Genomic DNA, 19989 nt, shown 5'->3' with positions numbered 1-19989 from the left:
AAGATAATGTTTGAAGATAAAGGTTTAAAGATAATGTTCATTAGTTAACATAAATGCCACATTAAAAATTAAAAAAAAATTTTTTTGGTTCCAATATTTAAAATTTTTATTACTGGTATTATTGTAGTTTTTAGCCTCCTACAAATCTAACAGTCTAGCAGCCACAGACAAACACTCTTGTGTGTTGAGCCCTGGCTATAATAAACACAGTCATAGTGAAATAGAAAATTTTTAGTTTTAAACATTTATATGAATAGTTCATATGATGATATAGAAAATTTTTTCATTGTAACAAGATTGACTGTTATGACATTTAGAATTGCCCAAGAAAGAGGATTGTGCAAACATTTTTTTTTTTTTGTTGAACACTTTTTAAAGCAATTGCATTTTCTTGAACCTTGGCCTCCAATGAAAGATAGTTTGCTAACGTTTTCCAATACCCTAACTTCTTTTCCTCCCTCTCTGATACTATATAAAATTTCTTTGCTCAATGTAAATTGAGTCATTGTACACTAAGAACCAGTTTTCTGACCTTAGTGCAAAGTTGATAAATTCATCATCCTCAATATTTATGACCCTAGCTATTGATTTTGCATAAATCTTTGCTTGGTCTCCATTTAGTACTTTGCTTCTTACATTCTGTCCAATTGATAGTTTTGGAAATTTTTGTTACAAGAGGCTGTTTTCATTTTTTTAACTTCCATTTCAAGGTTGCCTTTGGCAGGCACCTTGTTGATAGTTGTTGGAACTATGTCACATTTCTCAGGAGATGATGGTGGGTCTGCTATCTCAATTTCAACTAATGTCAAATGCTGTGTTCCTGCTACTTCATCTGCTTCATGTTTATTTGCTGATCTTTTGCTGCTTTTTCTGCTCCAATTGTACTTTCTAACTGTGTTCATCCATTTCCAACATTTAGCATTTTTCCCAATTCTTCAGTGTCTATGTTGTTTAATATAACACATGGAACAACTGAGCTGATAACGCTCATTTTCATTGGAACATCGAATTGAAAATTAAAATGTTTTTAAAATCCTTTTAAAAGTTGTTTTGAAATTTTCAAAATGTAAATCAAATTAATTTTTAAATTTACTTTATTTGTGTGTGACAGTGAGGGAATATTTTGCTTCTAATATTCCTTTTCATGAATTCATGAAAGTCTACAGAGAAAGCTGTGGACTTTCATGAATTCATGAAAAGTGTCCTTTCGAGGAACAGATTATAGCCCCATTTTATTGTATCAAATAAATTTATGAATTATTAGTTTTTGTATAATGTTTGAAATTTCTGATTACATTATCACAGTATTTTACATAAATTTTAAGTTGTTTTTCTATATTATAAATTTTCAATAATTTTTAGAAATTTTACTTTATAAATTTACATACAAATTGCTGTATATAAATTTCAATTAATATATTTGTTTTTAATAGCAACCATCAGCTGGAGGATTTAGTGGAGGATTTATTTCACCACCAGGAATGCCAACATCTGTAAGTTTGTTTTTAAAGCTATTTCTATATTCAGTATGTTTACATTTAGTAAAACCTGTCAAACTTGTGAAAGCCAGAAAATTTGCAATTATTTTGGCTTTACTATCAAATCTTTCCCACACAATATTTGGTCTAAAACAGAACCTGAGACTTGAGTGGAAAGCTGTGTGTATTATTCCTTTGTTGTTTGTTTGTATTAATTAGAACCTATCAAACATGGAAACTTAAAAAAGTCAAATTCTTTCACAAAAACATTTGATTTCATTTCTAACTATCAATACTTATTTTGTTTATATGATAGATTTTTGGAAATATCATATTTTCCAAACCCCAGGATTCAAATAAACCCAGGGTTTGAGATATCTTGAAGTACTGCACTGTATAGGTAAATGAAGTTTATAGTGACAGGAGGAATTTAACTAAAATTTACCTCTTTGAATTTTCTAGAGTTGGAAAGTACTTCCTATTCTAAGGTATATGAGAACAGTTTTTGAAATTATAAATATTGTCGAATGTTGATTGTGGGAAAGTTACAATTGAGTTTACAAGACACAAACATATCAGCCAAAGGGTAATTAGGATCAAACTCACCATTTCTTATCAAAAGAGATATAGTAAATTTGAACCAGAAGATGTAGGAATCAAGATTTTGACTACTCAATTGTTATATAATTTTAACTCTGGAAGTTAAAAGAAATTAAAACTTATCAACCGTTTTTACATTCGTAACTGCATTAATCAGAGATAAAGAACCAAAACTTAGGTGTTTAGATACTAATATTTATTATAACTATGCATTTTCAGTGTTTTCTTTTTTTAGAAAACATTTCTTCGTGTTGCACAAAACTAATGAAAAACATAAGAATAAAACAGTAATACAATATTTAAATTTAAGTAAAAAATACATATTATACAACTGACCCACAATAAACAAAAAACTTCATTTACAGTTTCCACAATCTATGAAACATTGGATTGTTTAACCAACACTGGTTTGCTTGTGTGCTTTTATATCCTATGATATCCATCCACACACACGCTATTTCCAAACCATTACTTAAATTAATGGTATTATGTGCACTTACAATTGTTGTGTGTTCTTTAAATATATGCAAATACAGGATTTCTCTTTATAAAGTATTTTCATACTATTTTTGTTAATAACACATCCAAATTGTTCACAATGTTTTGTCCGTGGTGATTATTTTTTAATGTGATTGCAGCTTTACATTCTTGGATTCTAACTCAGAACTGTATTCCCATTTCATCTATGTAAATGACCAGATCAGATCTTTACATGTACATTTTAATTTGCATACTACTACAGCTTTCTCTAACTTTTTTATTTTTTTAGTTAGTTGCTAACAATTGATTTTAAACAAATTGCACCATTAAAATATTAAAATATATATATTGACGGTGTAGTCAAGTGTTATGTTATCATTCATGTCTGCTTTGATGACAATAGTCAAGATTTCTTTTATATATACAGTGGGTGATCGGTTAACGAACAGATCGGATAACGAACACTTTCACGAAAAATTTTTATGTTCGGACAACGAACACCTCACAGAACAAACACAAGAAGAAGTGACACAAAATAATGAGTACCAATTGGTCTTCCCTTGTCTTCGGGCAACAATCAGAAACTTTTCGGAACATGGGAGACATCAACATCTACGCTCAACCCAGTATATAGTGATCAAATAGTATTCCTCCAAACTTTGAAACTCTCCCTTGTAATTCCAGCCTTTTATTTTTCTGACAGAAACAATTCTTTTATAGTATTCGTGAGACCGTCAGGCGGGCACTCATTAAGTTTTGTGTTGGTTTTTATTTTTGAAAGGTTTTTATTTTTGAAAGGTATAATCAAGATGAAAGTCATCTTGATTATACAGTATCTTTCTTAGATAAGATTGAACTGCAGCCTACTGTAGATCTGTTCGAGCCATACTGCCCAGCAACATCAGACATCTTCTGCCTACTCTCTACCTTTTTGCTATTATACTCTCTATAATAGCAAAAAGGTAGAGAGTAGGCAGAAGATGTCTGATGTTGCTGGGCAGTATGGCTCGAACAGATCTACAGTAGGCTGCAGTTCAATCTTATCTAAGAAAGATACTGTATAATCAAGATGACTCCAGCAGCTAAAGGAGTAACAAAAATCACATCTGAGAAATAAAGAACATTGAAGAGCTCATAATGGAACCTGAAACTGATCTGACGACAGAAGAACGCCAAGAACTCTTGAATGAATAACACCAAGAAACTTGGCAAGATGTTTTCTTCTGAAAAAGAGGATTAATGCGGATATCTGTTATTAAAGATCCTTTGAAGAAGTGGAAGGATGTCAGAACAACGGTCTTAGAATGGCATCCAAACCAAGTTGAGGCTTGGGGATTTTTACGATTGCAATGCCATTAATTAATTCTGAAGAAGAGAGAGAGAAGCAATCGACATTAGACAGATTCTTTAACCCCCATAAACAGAACAAACATGACTAATAAAAATGTAAGACTGTATATATGTATTTTTATTATTACATATAAATAAACTTAGTAAGAAAGTATATATTTTTTATTTTGAGGGGTCTCCAGAATGAATTGAATTCCTATAAAAACCTATGGTAAATCGATAATTGGTTAACGAACAATTCGGATAGCGAACAAAGTCTTGGAATGGATTGTTTGTTAACCGATCATCCACTGTATAAGAAATCTTGATTACTGTCATCAAAGCAGACATTAATGATAACAATCAAATTCAGCCTCTTCCAATTTGATTATTAACTATAAATAGTAATTACAATAAACTCCTGATAATTTGGATAGATCTTTTTTCTAAACAGTAATTTAAAATTTTTGACAATAAGAAAATTATAATTGGGATTTTTTTATATCTAGAAGTCTTTGTAATACTCTGGATTATATTAGTGTAGTCAGTAAGTTACTAAGGACTTCATTGCCATATACTTACTGTCATGAAATTTTTTGAGCTCATTTCTAATAATAATAATAATAAATTTAGCAATATAATCTCAGCTCACTAAAACTTCTGTATAGAACTGATTGTAATAAATTACTGTGTGTACTTGTCCTCATTTTCTGCATTATCAGAGAACATCCTGATAACTCGGACAACCTTTGCCTCCTATTTCAGATACCTTGTATTTCAGATGTTTGTAAGTATAACCCATAAATACAATCAATAAATGGTTGTTTCAATTTTTTCCACTCATGTTCTGTTTTGAAAAATCCTTGGGCTTTCAAATAAACCCTAGTGAATATGTGTGTTTTTAAAAATAAATCCCCAGTTTAATTGAGGAAATATAGTTAGACATTTAACAAGTAAATTATTTTGAAGACAGTATATGTGACTTAACTTAGAAGTAAATGCTAATACATTAACTAAAGTTAATTTGACCAACAAGAGCCTAATATTGAAAAAAATATTACATACATACATTTTTTATATTTATATATTATATATATTATATATATTTCTAATATATATAGGAGCTTACTAATTTTTAATTACGTGAAATAAGTAATTGCAAATATGTATATTAAATCTCTCAGATGATGATTAAACCTAAATTTATTGTTTGTGTGTGATCAAAGTTTGTCATTTTTTTTTTAATTGAGACAGGACCTTGTGACTAGAATGTCATCATGTAACTTCTGTTACTATATATAGAAATTTTTTTTGGCATGCAAAAGAAAAATCTTTGTATAGAATTTTTGTGTTTAGTTTTGACAAACTTTGTTGCTTTTTGTTTATTTAAATATTCTTTGCCAAAATATTACATATTTCTGCAAAATGTATTTGTGTAAAATTTGAAAGTTTCAACTCCATTCCTAGCATCTATTTTCATTTGTTTCAATGGTATTGTTTTTATTTTGCCATGGTAGTGTAGTTTAATGATTTTTTTTCATAAAATTTAAGTAAAAACTTTTCTTTCAATTAAAAAGGCAGACAGTATATTAAAAAAAAAAAAAATACAAAATAAACTGAGTCACCTTCCTTTCTGAGCTGTCCAATCACCAAGAACAAAGTATCTTCCTTCAATCCACCAAAAAACAATATTGAAATTATATATATATATTTAAAATTTTTTTGGCTTATCAGTGAACTTTTTAAACTGTTTTACATAATTTTGCAGATGTATAGCCTCTAATAAAAAGTCATCTCTGCAAAGGAAGACTGTTTTTGTTCCTGGATTGAAAGGAAGATGACAGTTTCTTCTGTATTTTTTTATATTATCTTTTCCTTAAAATAGTTTAATAGGTTCACCAATTCATTTATTTCCATTGTTTCTTTTTATACAGTAATATTTTAATAAATTGTACAGTGTCGTGATTTTATTGCCGACTACTTGCATGTTAAAGAAAATTTAGTTAATACACAATTTATAATAGCACTAAAACTCATTTATTACTTTATTAAATTTATTAAAAATTTTTGTTTTCATATTCTAATGATTTTAAATCTGTTTTAGTAAGGTACTTGGTGTTTTTAATGCTAATGTAATGGATTGATAGGTGTTTGTGTTTCCAATTTCAAGAAATTGATCGAAGTTATTTGGGTGGCTGGGAACAAGTCAGAAAATTTTTCCATAACAAATAATGGAAAACACTTTTTTTAAGTGTCTGAATTCCTAAATTATGAATTGTTTTTGGAAATGCATTAGATTTGGTTAAGGAAGTATGGCTATATGTCCTAAGAAAATTATAATTTGGTGCACTTTTACAAATAATATAGGGGGTTCAAGATTTCTTTGTATAAGAAATGTGGATGGCTCTTTAAAGTTTGAGAACAACTGATATAATCTGATCTTTATCTGTATCAGATACAGTAAAATCTATAAAAATACTGATATTTTTGCAGATTGACCAGCATGCTGCATATACTGGGGAATCCCAGCCTGCCAGAAACCCTGGGGTTTTTAGTTAAACTGTAATTAAAATATAACTAGTTTCTTAGGTCTGATTTTAAGTGTTAAAAAAAACCACCTTTTGAGTGCAATAGAATAATAACATTGTAATTTGACTGACTTAAAATTGGGAAGAGTTTTTGTTTACAAGACAATAAAACAAGGATTTATTGACAGTAGTAGTAGTTAGTGTGGTCTACACAAAGCAGATGCTAAATGGTATAATAAGAGAATTTACAGTGAGTTTCTGAAATTTAATGTTTATTTTTGCATTTTTGAATCAAATTACAATAAAATAAACATAAAGCACTTTTGGCATTCCATGAATATTTTGCATCATTAATTTCTTCATTTTTGTCTTCTTTCTAAACTTATAATTGTAGTTTTTGATGTAATGTTGAGTTTCATAGTTTTAGAATAGAACTGTGAAATTCAACATTACATCAACACAAAAATATAATTACAGTTTTTGGTGTTTTTGAAGGTTTTGTGGAGTTATTTAACTGGAATGCCACTTTTTACAATATGGAAATATCTAATTTCATGGTCTTCCTGAATAGACTGACATGCTGGACAATCTGAAAATATTTTATTTAGTTTTGTTAAAATATATAAAAATATCATGAATATACAAAGAATTACTGTAATAAAACATAAGGCATCTAATGTTTTGGGAGATAATTGAGAATGAATCTTTGAAATAAAGTACCCAACTGAAGACAAAGCCCATTCTGCTTCCACACTAATAGCTTTAATTGTTAACAAAGATTGGTAAATCAATTCAAGATGCTCAGTCTGTTTTCCAGTTGCCTCAAATAACTTTATTTCTTACACTAAATTAAAAGTGGAAGGCTGAGAAACCTTGAGTCTTTTATTACCTGTCATTTCATTAAAATATCTTTTAAGGAAAGAAAGTGTCAGTGTTATCGATTATTCTAGTTTACAAGAAATATCTTGTAAACTAGAATAATTAATAACACTAACACTTTTTTCTTGATTTGCTGTCTGTGGCTCTGATTGAAACAGTCTTATGTTTCTTATGCTAGCTTTTCACTTCCTTTCAGTTTGCCTAGTTCTAAAGAATCTTTTACATCATTTTTCTTTAATGCTTTAGAATCTTTTAGGTAGTTTATCAATCCAAGTACATTCATCAATTCTATGTGAAGTATAGCATTCATATAGTTTCTCAATTTTGTAACCAATGAGGAACTTTGAATTTCTCTTCATTGAAAATGAATTTCACTTTTTTTTTTTCTCATTTAAAATTGAAGCATCTTCTAATGAAAGCCCTTGATTGCAATTTCAAAAGCTGAAGTATCTGTATGAGATCTCTAAACCTTTCCATTTACTTTCAGAAATCATTTCAGTAATTTCACACACAAACATTTGGGATACAGTTCTTTAGTTCACTGAATCTAGAAATCATTGCAATGGTGCTGTTCCATCTTGTTTTAGTATCCAATATCAGTTTCATTATTTTCTTCATGTTAACTAAGGGTTTCAGTTATTGCTGCATGTAGTCGGATAATTTCAGGAAGTATCGTACAGAGAAATAGGATGTTTGTTGTTGCCATATGGGGTATAGTTATGTTTTGACATTACTGTAATAAAATGTTTTTTTTATCTTTTTTTCCCAATTAACTTTGATTATGAGAAACCAGTAAAAGAATTTTGGTAATGGCAATACTGTATTTAATATTTTTCATTACTTATTTTTACATCCTAGTAGAAACAATGGAAAGGAATATGAAAGCAAGAATTTTTTCTTTGTTTATTTGTAATATTTTAAAAAAAAATAATTGTCGGCCAATTTTTAAATTTTTACTTGACAGTATTTTTTCACTATATATATATGTGAGCAACCGGGAGGGAGGAGGTGTCCTCTATTTCCGGCCACAGGTCTCGGACCTACTTTCTTGTCAAGGATGGTAGTCACGTTCGGTTACGCGTTACGCGAGTGGAGGAGAGTCGGAGGGGTCGACGATAAGGCGAGAGCAAAGTCGAGTAACGACACCATTTAAAGCAAAACAACGATTTATTTTACTAGCTATCTAAATAAAAATTATACAAAACTCCGCGGCTGAGAGAGAGAGTTTACAATTATGTTTCATACCTCTGTGACAGTATCGGGTGGATACTTCGTCTGTTTAATTGCTGACAGGTGATTCGAGTTGGTCACAAGGTCTTCTAATCAGTGTCGTGCAGTAGGTCAATGGGAAGTGAAGGTCCGTTTGGTCGTTCGATGGGTGACTCCTTAATCAGCGAGCGACTCCCCTGAGAGGGGGAAGGAGGCCGGCTTTTATACCCTTTTGGTGGGAAAATTCGTCATGTGATCAATTGTTTTAGCAGGTGTGGGGTCAAAGGTGGTGTTAGAATGACAACAATATGACGAATTTCGCCGATAACTGTAAATTATGTACGGTTTGATCGTGAGAATGTTTATATTAAAACAAAAAGAGTTATAATTTTCGCATGTACTTTAGATTTCGTTTTTGTAGGGTCAAATTCTTTTGGTTGAGGGCATTTTTATTTTAAATTTATTAAAGTTTTAAAGGATTTAAATGCTGTTATTAACTTCGAATTTCACACACGGGTCCAATGCCGGGCAACTTGTCAGCGCGATTGGAACCTAACGGACATCTGATGAACGTCTTTTTTTTTTGGTCTTTTTGATGGCCACCGGGTACCCATTTTTTCTTGTTTTTTTGTTGTTCATTCTCGGTTTGACCATTTCCTGGAAAGACGAACCAACAATGTTTGTTTTTTCTAATAATGTATTCAAAAAATGGCCGAGATTTAATTGTAGCAGGAGATTTTAATTGTATATTACAAGAGATAGACAAAAACAAGCCTCTACACCCCGATAGTTCACGACAAATCCTACAAAAGATAACAGAGGATTACAACCTAGTAGATATTTTTAGAAAAGCCTTCCCAAACAGTCAAGTTTATACATGGGAAGGACAAGGAATACGCGAAAGGTTAGATCGATTCTATATGAATGAACAAATAGGAAGAATCACAAAACAAGTAAATTACGATTTAACTACTGATCAAACAAATATATCAGATCATAAAATGATAGAAATAGAAATATGTATAGGAAACAACATAAAAAAAGAGACAATATAAAATTAACAAAAGAAATAATTGATGACACAGATTTTCAAAAGGAAATCATTAACAAGATAATTATGATGAAAAACGACATTTCATGGGATAACTGGAACACCTTTAAAAAAGATTGCCAAAAATTAATTAGGGAAACATGGATGAAAATCAAAAAAACTAGATTCAACAGAGTAAAGAAACTTCAAAGGGAATTAACAAACAAAATAATAGAAAACAAGCAACAAGATATCACACTGATAGAAAAACAAATCACAGAGGAAATAGACCTGAAATGTAAAGAAAATTTCATAAGACATAAAATAAACAAATACAAAATTAAAAGAGAAACAGAAAAAATAATTTTTGAAAAGAAAAACAAAGCAAAAGAAAGTATAAACATAGAAAAAATTATACAAAATGGGAAAATTTATACAAATACACAAGATATAATCAAAAGTTTTCATAAATTCTATACAGAACTTTTTAGCCATCCAAACTCAAACAATCTAGTACAAGATGAAATTATAAGATGGATTAATCCCATAAAAGAGAAAGAAACTAATATAATTAATAAGCTAATTACTAAAGAGGAAGTTAAAAATGCAATTCAAGAATTAAACACCCGTAAGGCTTCGGGCAGAGACTCCCTGCCTGCCGAATTCTATAAATTTTTTGAAGATAGTTTAACTGAAATACTACAAGAACTATTTAACATGGATGAATTTAACAACTCTTTTAGCCAAGGCAAAATGATCTTAATACATAAAAAAAATGGTATAGGAAAAGAAGTAACGGACTTTAGACCAATAACAATACTAAATACAGATTATAAAATCTATAGCATAATAATAGCCAAGAGAATCGAAAATCTTTTCAAAGAAACCATAACAAAAACACAGACAGCAGGAATCAAAGGTAGAATTATACAAAACAATACCACCTTTATCAAGTTAATAGAAGAAATTTACAAAGAAAGAGAAAAAAACTTAGCAATACTTTCAATCGATGTAAAAAAAGCTTTTGACACGGTAAATAGGGACAAACTATGGTTAATANAAATTTTTTAAAATAATAATCGTCGCTATTGTATCATTAAAAATGAGAAAATTAAGCCTCGTTTAAATACTGGTTCCCTTTCATGGTCGAATGAGTGTTGCCAGCTAAAACACGTAAAAATAATATTAAAGTAGCCGAGACATAGCCAAATATTGTAGCTCCACATCACTAGCGGACATTTGAAATTTGCCGACTAGGACGGTCGGTTAACCGAGGTGGCGGTTAATCGAGGGTCGGATAATCGAGGCTCTACTGTACTTTTATAGATTTCAATTTATTTTTGTGCAATGCTGATGGGGAATGCATAGTCCTGATGATAGTCACTTCACTCTGTTTAACTACAGAGTCCTCTGCTTGTGCCATACTTGACAAAACTATGTTGCAGTGCCCTTTATTAATGTCATATTTGTGCTCCTTAAGTCTAATAGCTAAATTCCTTCTTGTGACCCCAATATAGTCTTTCTTAATTCCTAATTGCTGATTTTCAAATGGAATTTTATATACTCCTGCTTTTTCTTCTTTCTTAAGCAAGTCTTTATCATTTCTGAGAATACTATATAAATTATGAGCTCTTTTGAAAACTATTTTCTACATAAAAGAAAAATTAAAATATAAAAACTCTTAGACTGCACCTGCCCTTATATTTGAATGCATTTTATATCATTTTATTTACTGTATTTACTCGCATATAAGACAAAGTTTTTATTCATTTTTCACTGCTTCAAAAACCTAGGTCATCCTATACACGCAAGCAAAGGATTCTTTTGTTTTTGCAATAATTTTTGAAAACTATGTATTCACATTTTTTTAAACATTGTTCTAGTAATATTATTTTTAGAGAATATCTTACAATAAAAAATCATCATAACATATCCATTTACCTAATGGAATAAAAAACTATGTATTAACAGTAAAAAAACTGTGAATACATAGTTTTAATCACCTTCTGGTGTTTAAAAAAAGTATTTTATCAGGGTCATTTGAATCGTTCTTATGTATTGTCAGGAGTAAAGATGAATAGCAATACGAAAAGCAAGGCTTTTGAATTGAATTCCAAAATTATACAGGAGACTGATATAAGTTTTAATTCATTTCCATGTGAAAACATGATTATTTGGAAATCAGAATTCAGGGAAACTCATAAATGTAATTGATGGAGAGTGGATTTGACTCTTAGGAATTAGCAAAAAGGTTCTCAATTATCCAGCATTACATGAACAAATTATGTTGTCAATTTTACAAGGTTTTTCCTTAAAGTTTAAAATGCTAGTAATTTTTGCTGGACAATGTGTGCATTTATGTGCATTTCATGTTTTATTTGTGATTAAATGAAATAAAATTAGAATTGTATTAATAAATTTTCTTTATTTTAATCTTTAAAGTCACACCTCATCCTATATGCGAGATCGTCTTATATGTGAGTAAATAAGGTATTTTATTATATCATTTATATCACTGTTGTTTTAGTTTATTTAGTATATTTTATTATATTATAAGGAACGATCATAAAGTTTCCATTTAAGGACGTGGCACCTGATGCATTTCAATGTTGAAGGCAACACATTCCTTGAGCGCATTGTCGCTGGTGACAAAAGCTGATGCCACCACTGGAAACCTGAGTCGAAAGTGGCAACCATGCAGTGGTGTCATCCTTCATCCCAAAAAGTTCAAGAGTCAGTCATTTGCTGGAAAAGTGAATCTTACCCTGTTCTTCAATCACCAGGGCCCATTGCTTATTGATTTCAAGGAACCAAGAGTCTCCATCACTGGGGCACGGTACTGTGAAATGCTGGAGAGATTACGACATGCAATTAAGGCAAAACGTCCAGGAAAACTTCAAAATGGAGTGATTTTGCTTCATGATAACACATGTCCCCATACTGCAAATGCCGTAATGCAAAAGTTATGTGCACTAAAGTGGGAGACACTTCAGCACCCACCTTACAGTCCTGATCTCTCCCCATGCAATTTTCATGCCTTTGGTCCCTTAAAGAAGTTCTTAAAAAGTCGACAGTTCCAGTCAGACATAGAAGTGCAGAAGGCAGTTTCGGACTTCTTCAAGCAACAGAAACTGGAGTTTTACCAACGGAGTATATTCAACCTGGTGAAGCAGTGGGATGCTTGCCTAAATGGTCATGGCGCTTTTGCATGACTGGCATATCAAATCTGGACTGTACAGCCTTCGAATGGAAACTTTTTGATCATGCCTTATATTTATTTGTTAATTTATCTAATATTTTTGTTTTAAATTTGAATGTATAATGTTTGGACATTCAGTCATTAGAATGTTAAATTTTTAAAATATGTTTGAATTCAGTCACACCTGAAGATGGCCTATTCTGTTAGGCTGAAAACATTAGTGTTTTGTTCAATAAACATTTCTCAGCAATAGAAGGTGTTTGATGTTTTGTTAAGTGTTTAAAAAGGCTGAGTTTGATATTTAGTTACATTTTTATTTATAATGCAAATCTTAATGTTAATATTAATATCTGTTGTAAATATTTTAAATAATGATAAATAATTTTTCTTAAATACAATATGCAAGAGTTAATTTGTAGCAATCATAATGCATTTAATGTCTGTTTTCATATTTATTTTTCATTAATTAATTAAATTATTTAGTATCTTACTGTCAAATTCTACTTTTTGTTAATTTTCTTACAGTAAAGTTTGAAATCAATTATTAAGTTAAAAATTAATCATAATGCAACTAAAAACTAATTTCTTGTATCTCATATATTTTTTTCTTATTGGGATAAGCTAAATCATGAATTTTTGGAAATATTGCAGAGAAGTAAAAATTAATATATGTGTTTTATAGAATTTTTATAATCGTAAATATATAAAAAATAATAATTGTTATTTTAAATTTTTTTAACATCTTATTTGAAAAATTTCATATTAATGATTAATTACTTTTTAATTCATACAATTCTATTTTTCATTTCATAACTGTACTTTAAAGAATTTGTCTCAAACTTCAATTATTAGACAGACATATTTAATAAATTAATAGAAAAATATATTTACGTGATTCTAAATCATCAAATGTTCTTTGAAATCCTCCTATTTCTTCATATTCATTTTTATTTTTCTGAAATTAGAAATAAATTTAAAATTCAAAGACAAAGTATCCCTCACAAAATTTTATCAACTAATTTAATTCAATTTTTGTAATGATTACACATATTGCTCCAAATAAGTCAAAAAATGTAGTGGTGTTTGCCAGGAAGATGAAGAATTTCATGACAACTTCAATCTTAAAAAATGTTTTATTGAACATTTAAAAGTTTACCTTTCAACTGTGAAAAATTGCCATCAATTAGAAAAATATTAAATTTTGTTATAAATTGTTAAAAGAACAAAAGTGCAGATTTTTCAACCCACTTTTTTTAAGTTTTAAATAATATTTTCAACTACATTGAGTCAAAATGTTGTTGTTAAACATTTCCATTTATAAAGTTTGATTAGATTGTTTCTTTACACATGAGTACTTATTAGACCAATTTACAATGGTGAATTTTTTTTTGTCTTGGTGTAATGTAAACATAATTTAAAATATGTATTATATATACATGCATGTACACATATTGTGTATGTGTGGAACATTTATGCATATATACAGTACATACAAAATAAGCAGTTTTCAAAAATAGACAGATGTCACTCAAGATGTTATGAATTTGTATTATATTGTTTTAATTAAAAAGTTTTTGATGTATAGATTTAATAATTGTTCAGTTATTTAATCTGGAAATAAAAAGAAAATTGCTATAAATTATAAATACAAGGAATACCATGAAACAATGCAAATTGGAGTTGGATAGCCTAAAGTGGTCAGTAGTAGAACTCCCTATGCATGCATGAATACCTGTTTTAAATTATACTTATGTAAAGAAATATAAACATGCTTTTTAGTAATTAGATAAGATAGAAATGAATATTATCGTCATCATTTAATATTAAATCTAAGTTTATTTCTTAAAATCACTACAACAACAACAAAATTATAAATTAGAAAATGTATATCCAATTTATAAATTTTATAATGAACTTACTGTATTTATGATGTAAATTCTATTTAAAAATAAATTAATAATAATGATGACTAAATATATTATTATTTATATTAATAAAATTATCCAAAAATTATTGAAATATTATCATACATAAGCAAAGATTGAAGCAAAAGACCTGAAGTGGTTGGTTTGTTATGATATGATAATGGCAACGAGCTAAATTAGTTTTAAAATGTAAAAATTATATCATAATTATGTAATTTCAATATTAAATTGAAATAATTTTATTTTAATTACAAAAGTCGAATATTGTTATTTAGTATAATAAATTTTTAAATATCTGAAATTACTTCAAAAATGACTTAAAATTCTTATTTAAAAAAAAACATTGTTTTCATTTGAGTAATGTTGTTCAATAGGAAAGGGAAAAAATGGGAGATAATCAAAGACACAATGGGAAGGGAAAAGACAGCAGTGCAGCAGATGCTGCCCTAGCTGTCGGGGTAGAAATATTGACAAATGCTGCTGTATCTTCAATGATAGAATCAAAAGTAAGTATTTTTAGCTTTTTAGAAGATTTCTCTTTATTGCATTTGATCTAAATTCATTTATCAAAGTATTTGTTTCTTTTTGCTCATTGTTAATCTTTTAGATTCATTTCATTTAAGAAATATAGGAACATTTTCATTTCATATAAATTAACATTTTGAAATTATTCATGTTTTTTTCATGAAATTATATTTTAGCCTAAGGATAAAAATGAACAACTGTCTGATTTTGCTGCTGGCATTGGAAAATTAACTGAGGCAGCAGTTGTATCAGCGACTGAACAGAAAGTAAGTGTCCAATGCAGTAGCAAAGTCTTTCCATCTAAACTTGATAGTCCTTAATTTTTAATTAGTTTGATTTTTTAATAGAATTATTAATCATTTTTCCATATTTCATAACTATATATTTCAACAGCAATGATATATCTAGAAGAAAATTTTGAAGTTAGTTNGTTTTAGCAGGTGTGGGGTCAAAGGTGGTGTTAGAATGACAACAATATGACGAATTTCGCCGATAACTGTAAATTATGTACGGTTTGATCGTGAGAATGTTTATATTAAAACAAAAAGAGTTATAATTTTCGCATGTACTTTAGATTTCGTTTTTGTAGGGTCAAATTCTTTTGGTTGAGGGCATTTTTATTTTAAATTTATTAAAGTTTTAAAGGATTTAAATGCTGTTATTAACTTCGAATTTCACATATATAATTTTAATGTTTCAGACTTCACCACTGCCACCACAAGCTTACTCAGGTTCTAATCCCATACCACCACCACCAACATCATATGGACAGCAGCCATACCCTACCCAGCCAGGTGGTGTACATTATCAAACTAATCCTTATGGAGCACCACCTTTACCACCTGGAAGTAATCCATATGGTACTCCACCTGTCCCTCCAGGAAGCAGTCCTTATGGTCCATCTCCTTATGGCGTACCACCTGGAGGTTATTCTAGTGGATATCCAGTAAGTAATGCTATCAATACTTAATATCATATTTTTCTTTTTTATACCTTAATAAATAAAACAGAATTGCTGTAAGTCAGAAATGAAATTATTTTTCGTGTTTGGTAATTAAATTTTACAAAAAACAAACTAATAAATCAATTTTAATTTTACATCCAAAACATAAATTATGAATTGTGTAATGCAGTTTTATATTAGATTGAATATTTATATACATTTTTTTTTTTTTTTTTTTCAATTTTTTTTTTATTAAATGTCTGCTTTAATTACATACAGTGTTCTTGGTTAACATGCTTTCAGTTAATAAAAAGTATTAAAACAATAAACAATATCTTCAGAAAGATTGTTAGGATATTCTCCATGCAGCATCTATTAACTTTTGTATTATATTATTTTTTAAGTCTGTTATAAATATAATATTTCTCTTCATAATATTAAGTAGTAATTGAAACAAAATATTTTTTATTCAAATTTTTAAAATTAATGAAGAATTGATTTTTTTTTTACAAGTCCTTAAAATTTATAGCAAATTACATCTAGTTGTTCAGAAGATTTATAATTTGTTAGATTCATTCATCCAAAACTAGATGTAATTGGCATAGCATTGCAGAAAGTGGAGAGGCGACAAGTGCTGATAAAGAGGCTGCGTCTTACTATCCAGAGAAATTCAAAGCTGTGATAGATGAATATGGTTTGGCTGGTATAGCCACCTTCAATGTAGATGAGGCTGGACTGTTCTGGAAGAAGATGCCTAAAAGAACTTTTATCGCGTGTGTGAAGAGTACCTTTCCAGGTTTTAAGGCCGCCAAAGATCGATTGACAGTGATGGTTTAGTTTATCGCTCAGAAAATCCAAAAGCATTGAAAAATAAATCGAAAGCTGGCTTGCCTGTGATTTGGAAGTCGAATCATAAAGCTTGGATGACAGTTTCCCTTTTTCAGGACTGGTTTGGTCATCACTTCATACCTGAAGTTGAACGTTATTGCCAATCTAAACAAATTCCATTTAAAGTGATACTAATAATCGACAACCCCTGCAACTTTAACTAATTTTGACTCACGTGTGAAAGTTGTATTTTTGCCACCAAATACAACCAGATTGTTTCAACCGATGGATCAGGGAGTCATCAAAACATTCAAAGCTTATTACACAAGATAATCGTTTGCACATCTGCACAAAGCTATGAGACAAAACAACGAGCTCTCTGTTGAAGACTTTTGGAAACATTTTTTTCTAAATTATTGTTTTCTTTAGTCTCCAGCCTCAATTAAAAATAATTTGTATGTATTTATATGCAAAATTATACCCTGACTTGTGCAAATTTGACTTATGCGGTTATCACTCGGTCCCACCTATCGTGTAAGTTTGGGGTATTACTGTACCCACATATTGCTTTTTGAGAAATTCTCTTAAATTGAGCAAAAATTGTTTTTTGGATCATGGAAATGTGTGCTATCAATTTATATCTTGTACAAATTGTGAAACTCTTGATTGACCATCTGAGAGGTAATTTTTGTCAGGAGTATGGAAGTGTTTCCAGCTCCACTTTCAAATAACAGGTTAAATAAGAAGTTTTATATAATGAGAAAAGGGAGAAAAAGGGACTGTATAGTATGTTTAACAAGTGATTATTGCAATACTTGTTTAAATAATCTAATGATGCACGTGAGATGGTTTCTGGATGGTTTCCATACCTTGGAGGATTTTGAAGTTTCCAAGTTTTATTTCTTTTTTAATTTAATTTCGTTATTTAATTTAATTATTAATTTATTTAATTTGTAACCAAATTAAACTGAATTTAATGAAATTTATACAATTTAAATTATAAGCATTTTATAAGTTTTGAAAAAATAAAGCCTTTAAAGTAAATGTTTTGAGATCATGTAAAATATTTAGATTGCAATTTTTGATCTAGTATTGAGTCAATAATAATTTAAAAAACTTGCAGAATCTTAGTTTAGGTATTTAGATTCAAAAAATATCTTGGAGTTGAGTCATTCATATTAATAAATATTTTTGGGTGCAAAGGGTTAAAATACAATGGCAACAAAATTAAGCCTAAAGTAAGTGCTTATTTTCAATTGAAAATACCTGTCAATTTTTTTGTTTAAACTTTTTAATAGAAATTATTATTATACATTTTTTAATAATGTATTCTTAAGTTGGCACTGAATATTTTCTATATAATTTTAATAGCACGGTTCAAAACAATCTGGTGGTTTAGGAAGTTTACTTCCATCTGGTTTAGCTGCTGGCCTAGGAGCACTTGCTGGATCTGCATTGTTAGGGAAAGGAAAGGTAAGAAAATGTTAACAATATTAGTTTTTTAAATCAGGTGAACATAATTAAAATATTATAACTGTTTTTATTTCAGTAATGCAGTTAAAATTCTGTAAGACTATTTGAAATGATAAGTTATTATGTAGATTCATAAAAATATTTAGTGAAAAAGTGTTTATCAAATAATGCAATTAATTTCAATGTTTTATTATTAAGGCATGGTAAATTTCATTAAAACAAATGTTTGTGAATTGAACGATGATTAGAAATAACAAATTTTGTTTCTGATGTGGCTGTTGCATGTAAGATTTATAATAATTTTTATTAATCATTATAAATATCTTTTCATGATAACATTGTATCAGTTTTACTATTTATAGGAATTACTATTGAAGAAAATTTTAATTTTTTGCTAAAGAATTGTATGAAACTTAAATTGAAGTACAGTATTTCATTGATTTCTTAAAATTGCAACATCTCATAATACAAGTGAAAGTATCATCATTCATCTTAAAATATGGCATAATTAAACAGTAGGTAGAAAGTTCAGTTACATATTATGTAAAATGTTGTATTATTTCCAGTATTATTGATCATTTTAGTTTTGGTGTTTTCTTTTTGATTTTAATTCATTCATAGAAATGTTTTTCATTAACAAAGGGAATCATCAATCAATTATTAATGTTTTTAAGTTTTTTTGTTTTGTTTTTACTTTTATTCTTGTATGAAAGTATTGAGTATCTGAAGAATGTTTTTGAAGAAACTGCTTTTTTAAATATAATTTTAATTTAGAATTTCAGTCTCTTATCTTCAAATTGTAATTATTAGCAAGATTCAGATAAAAAGGAATCTAGTACTTTAACAACTGAAGCTCTAAAAACTGGAATAGGATTGTTAGCAGAGGCTGCTGCTGTTTCTGCAGCAGAGCCTAAAGTAAGTAACTACTGTTTTTATTTGTATCCTTAATGCATTTTATCACTACTGGTTTTGGAAACTTAGAATTTAAATCATACTTTAAAATATTTCTTTACATATGCATTAAATTTTGAATTTTTTCAGGAAGTGAAATTAAATACAGTAGACCCCCCTATAACGTTAGATACGTTCCACATTAATCGAATTTTACGTTGTAGGAATGATTAAATACATGAGCCAATTGCAGCCCGATAGGTGGGAAGTTTACAGACTAAAGCTGTTTGAAAGGTTTTCTTCTATAAAATTAACCGATTCTAGACTAATTCCACTCAACATTTCCAAAACACGTATAATTTTTTGGGAATAATCTGTATAAACTATGCTATAAACAAAAAATTATAGGATTACTTACCGAGTGTGTACCTTCGACTACGCCGTTGCTCAAAGCTTGTTTTCGTTGCGGAACAGCACACGAAACGACGGCCGTGATTTCTGATAACGAATTTTTTGCAGAAAAATAACTTGACCTTTGGAGACATCATTAATATAAATAATTTTTATGGCCGTTGAATAAGAAGTGTTTCTTTCACAAGAAATGTATAAAATTAGTGCTGTATTAGACTTACGGTACCTAATTTACATACTGTACAGACGATAATAAACTCA

The 19989-nt window shown here is 29.1% G+C and overlaps 1 protein-coding gene across 2 annotated transcripts in view; it reads left to right on the top strand.

The window, feature by feature from the left end:
* The window catches only part of LOC111612559 (formin-like protein 12), a 74126-nt gene that overhangs the window by 25818 nt on the left and 28319 nt on the right, over positions 1-19989 (top strand). For both annotated transcript variants that reach the window (XM_023353789.1, XM_023353796.1), the window contains exons 5-8: positions 1434-1493; positions 15883-16128; positions 18325-18426; positions 19237-19341. In XM_023353789.1, coding sequence (XP_023209557.1) covers positions 1434-1493; positions 15883-16128; positions 18325-18426; positions 19237-19341 — 513 coding nt within the window. The remainder of the gene's footprint in view (positions 1-1433; positions 1494-15882; positions 16129-18324; positions 18427-19236; positions 19342-19989) is intronic.

The sequence above is a fragment of the Centruroides sculpturatus genome, unplaced genomic scaffold (genome assembly GCF_000671375.1).
Source record: "Centruroides sculpturatus isolate CEXI.00-Female unplaced genomic scaffold, Cexi_2.0 scaffold3, whole genome shotgun sequence".
NCBI classification, from domain to species: Eukaryota; Metazoa; Arthropoda; class Arachnida; order Scorpiones; family Buthidae; genus Centruroides; species Centruroides sculpturatus.
The sequence above is the reverse complement of the archived record's forward strand: the minus strand, read 5'-3'. Positions and strand labels throughout refer to the sequence as shown.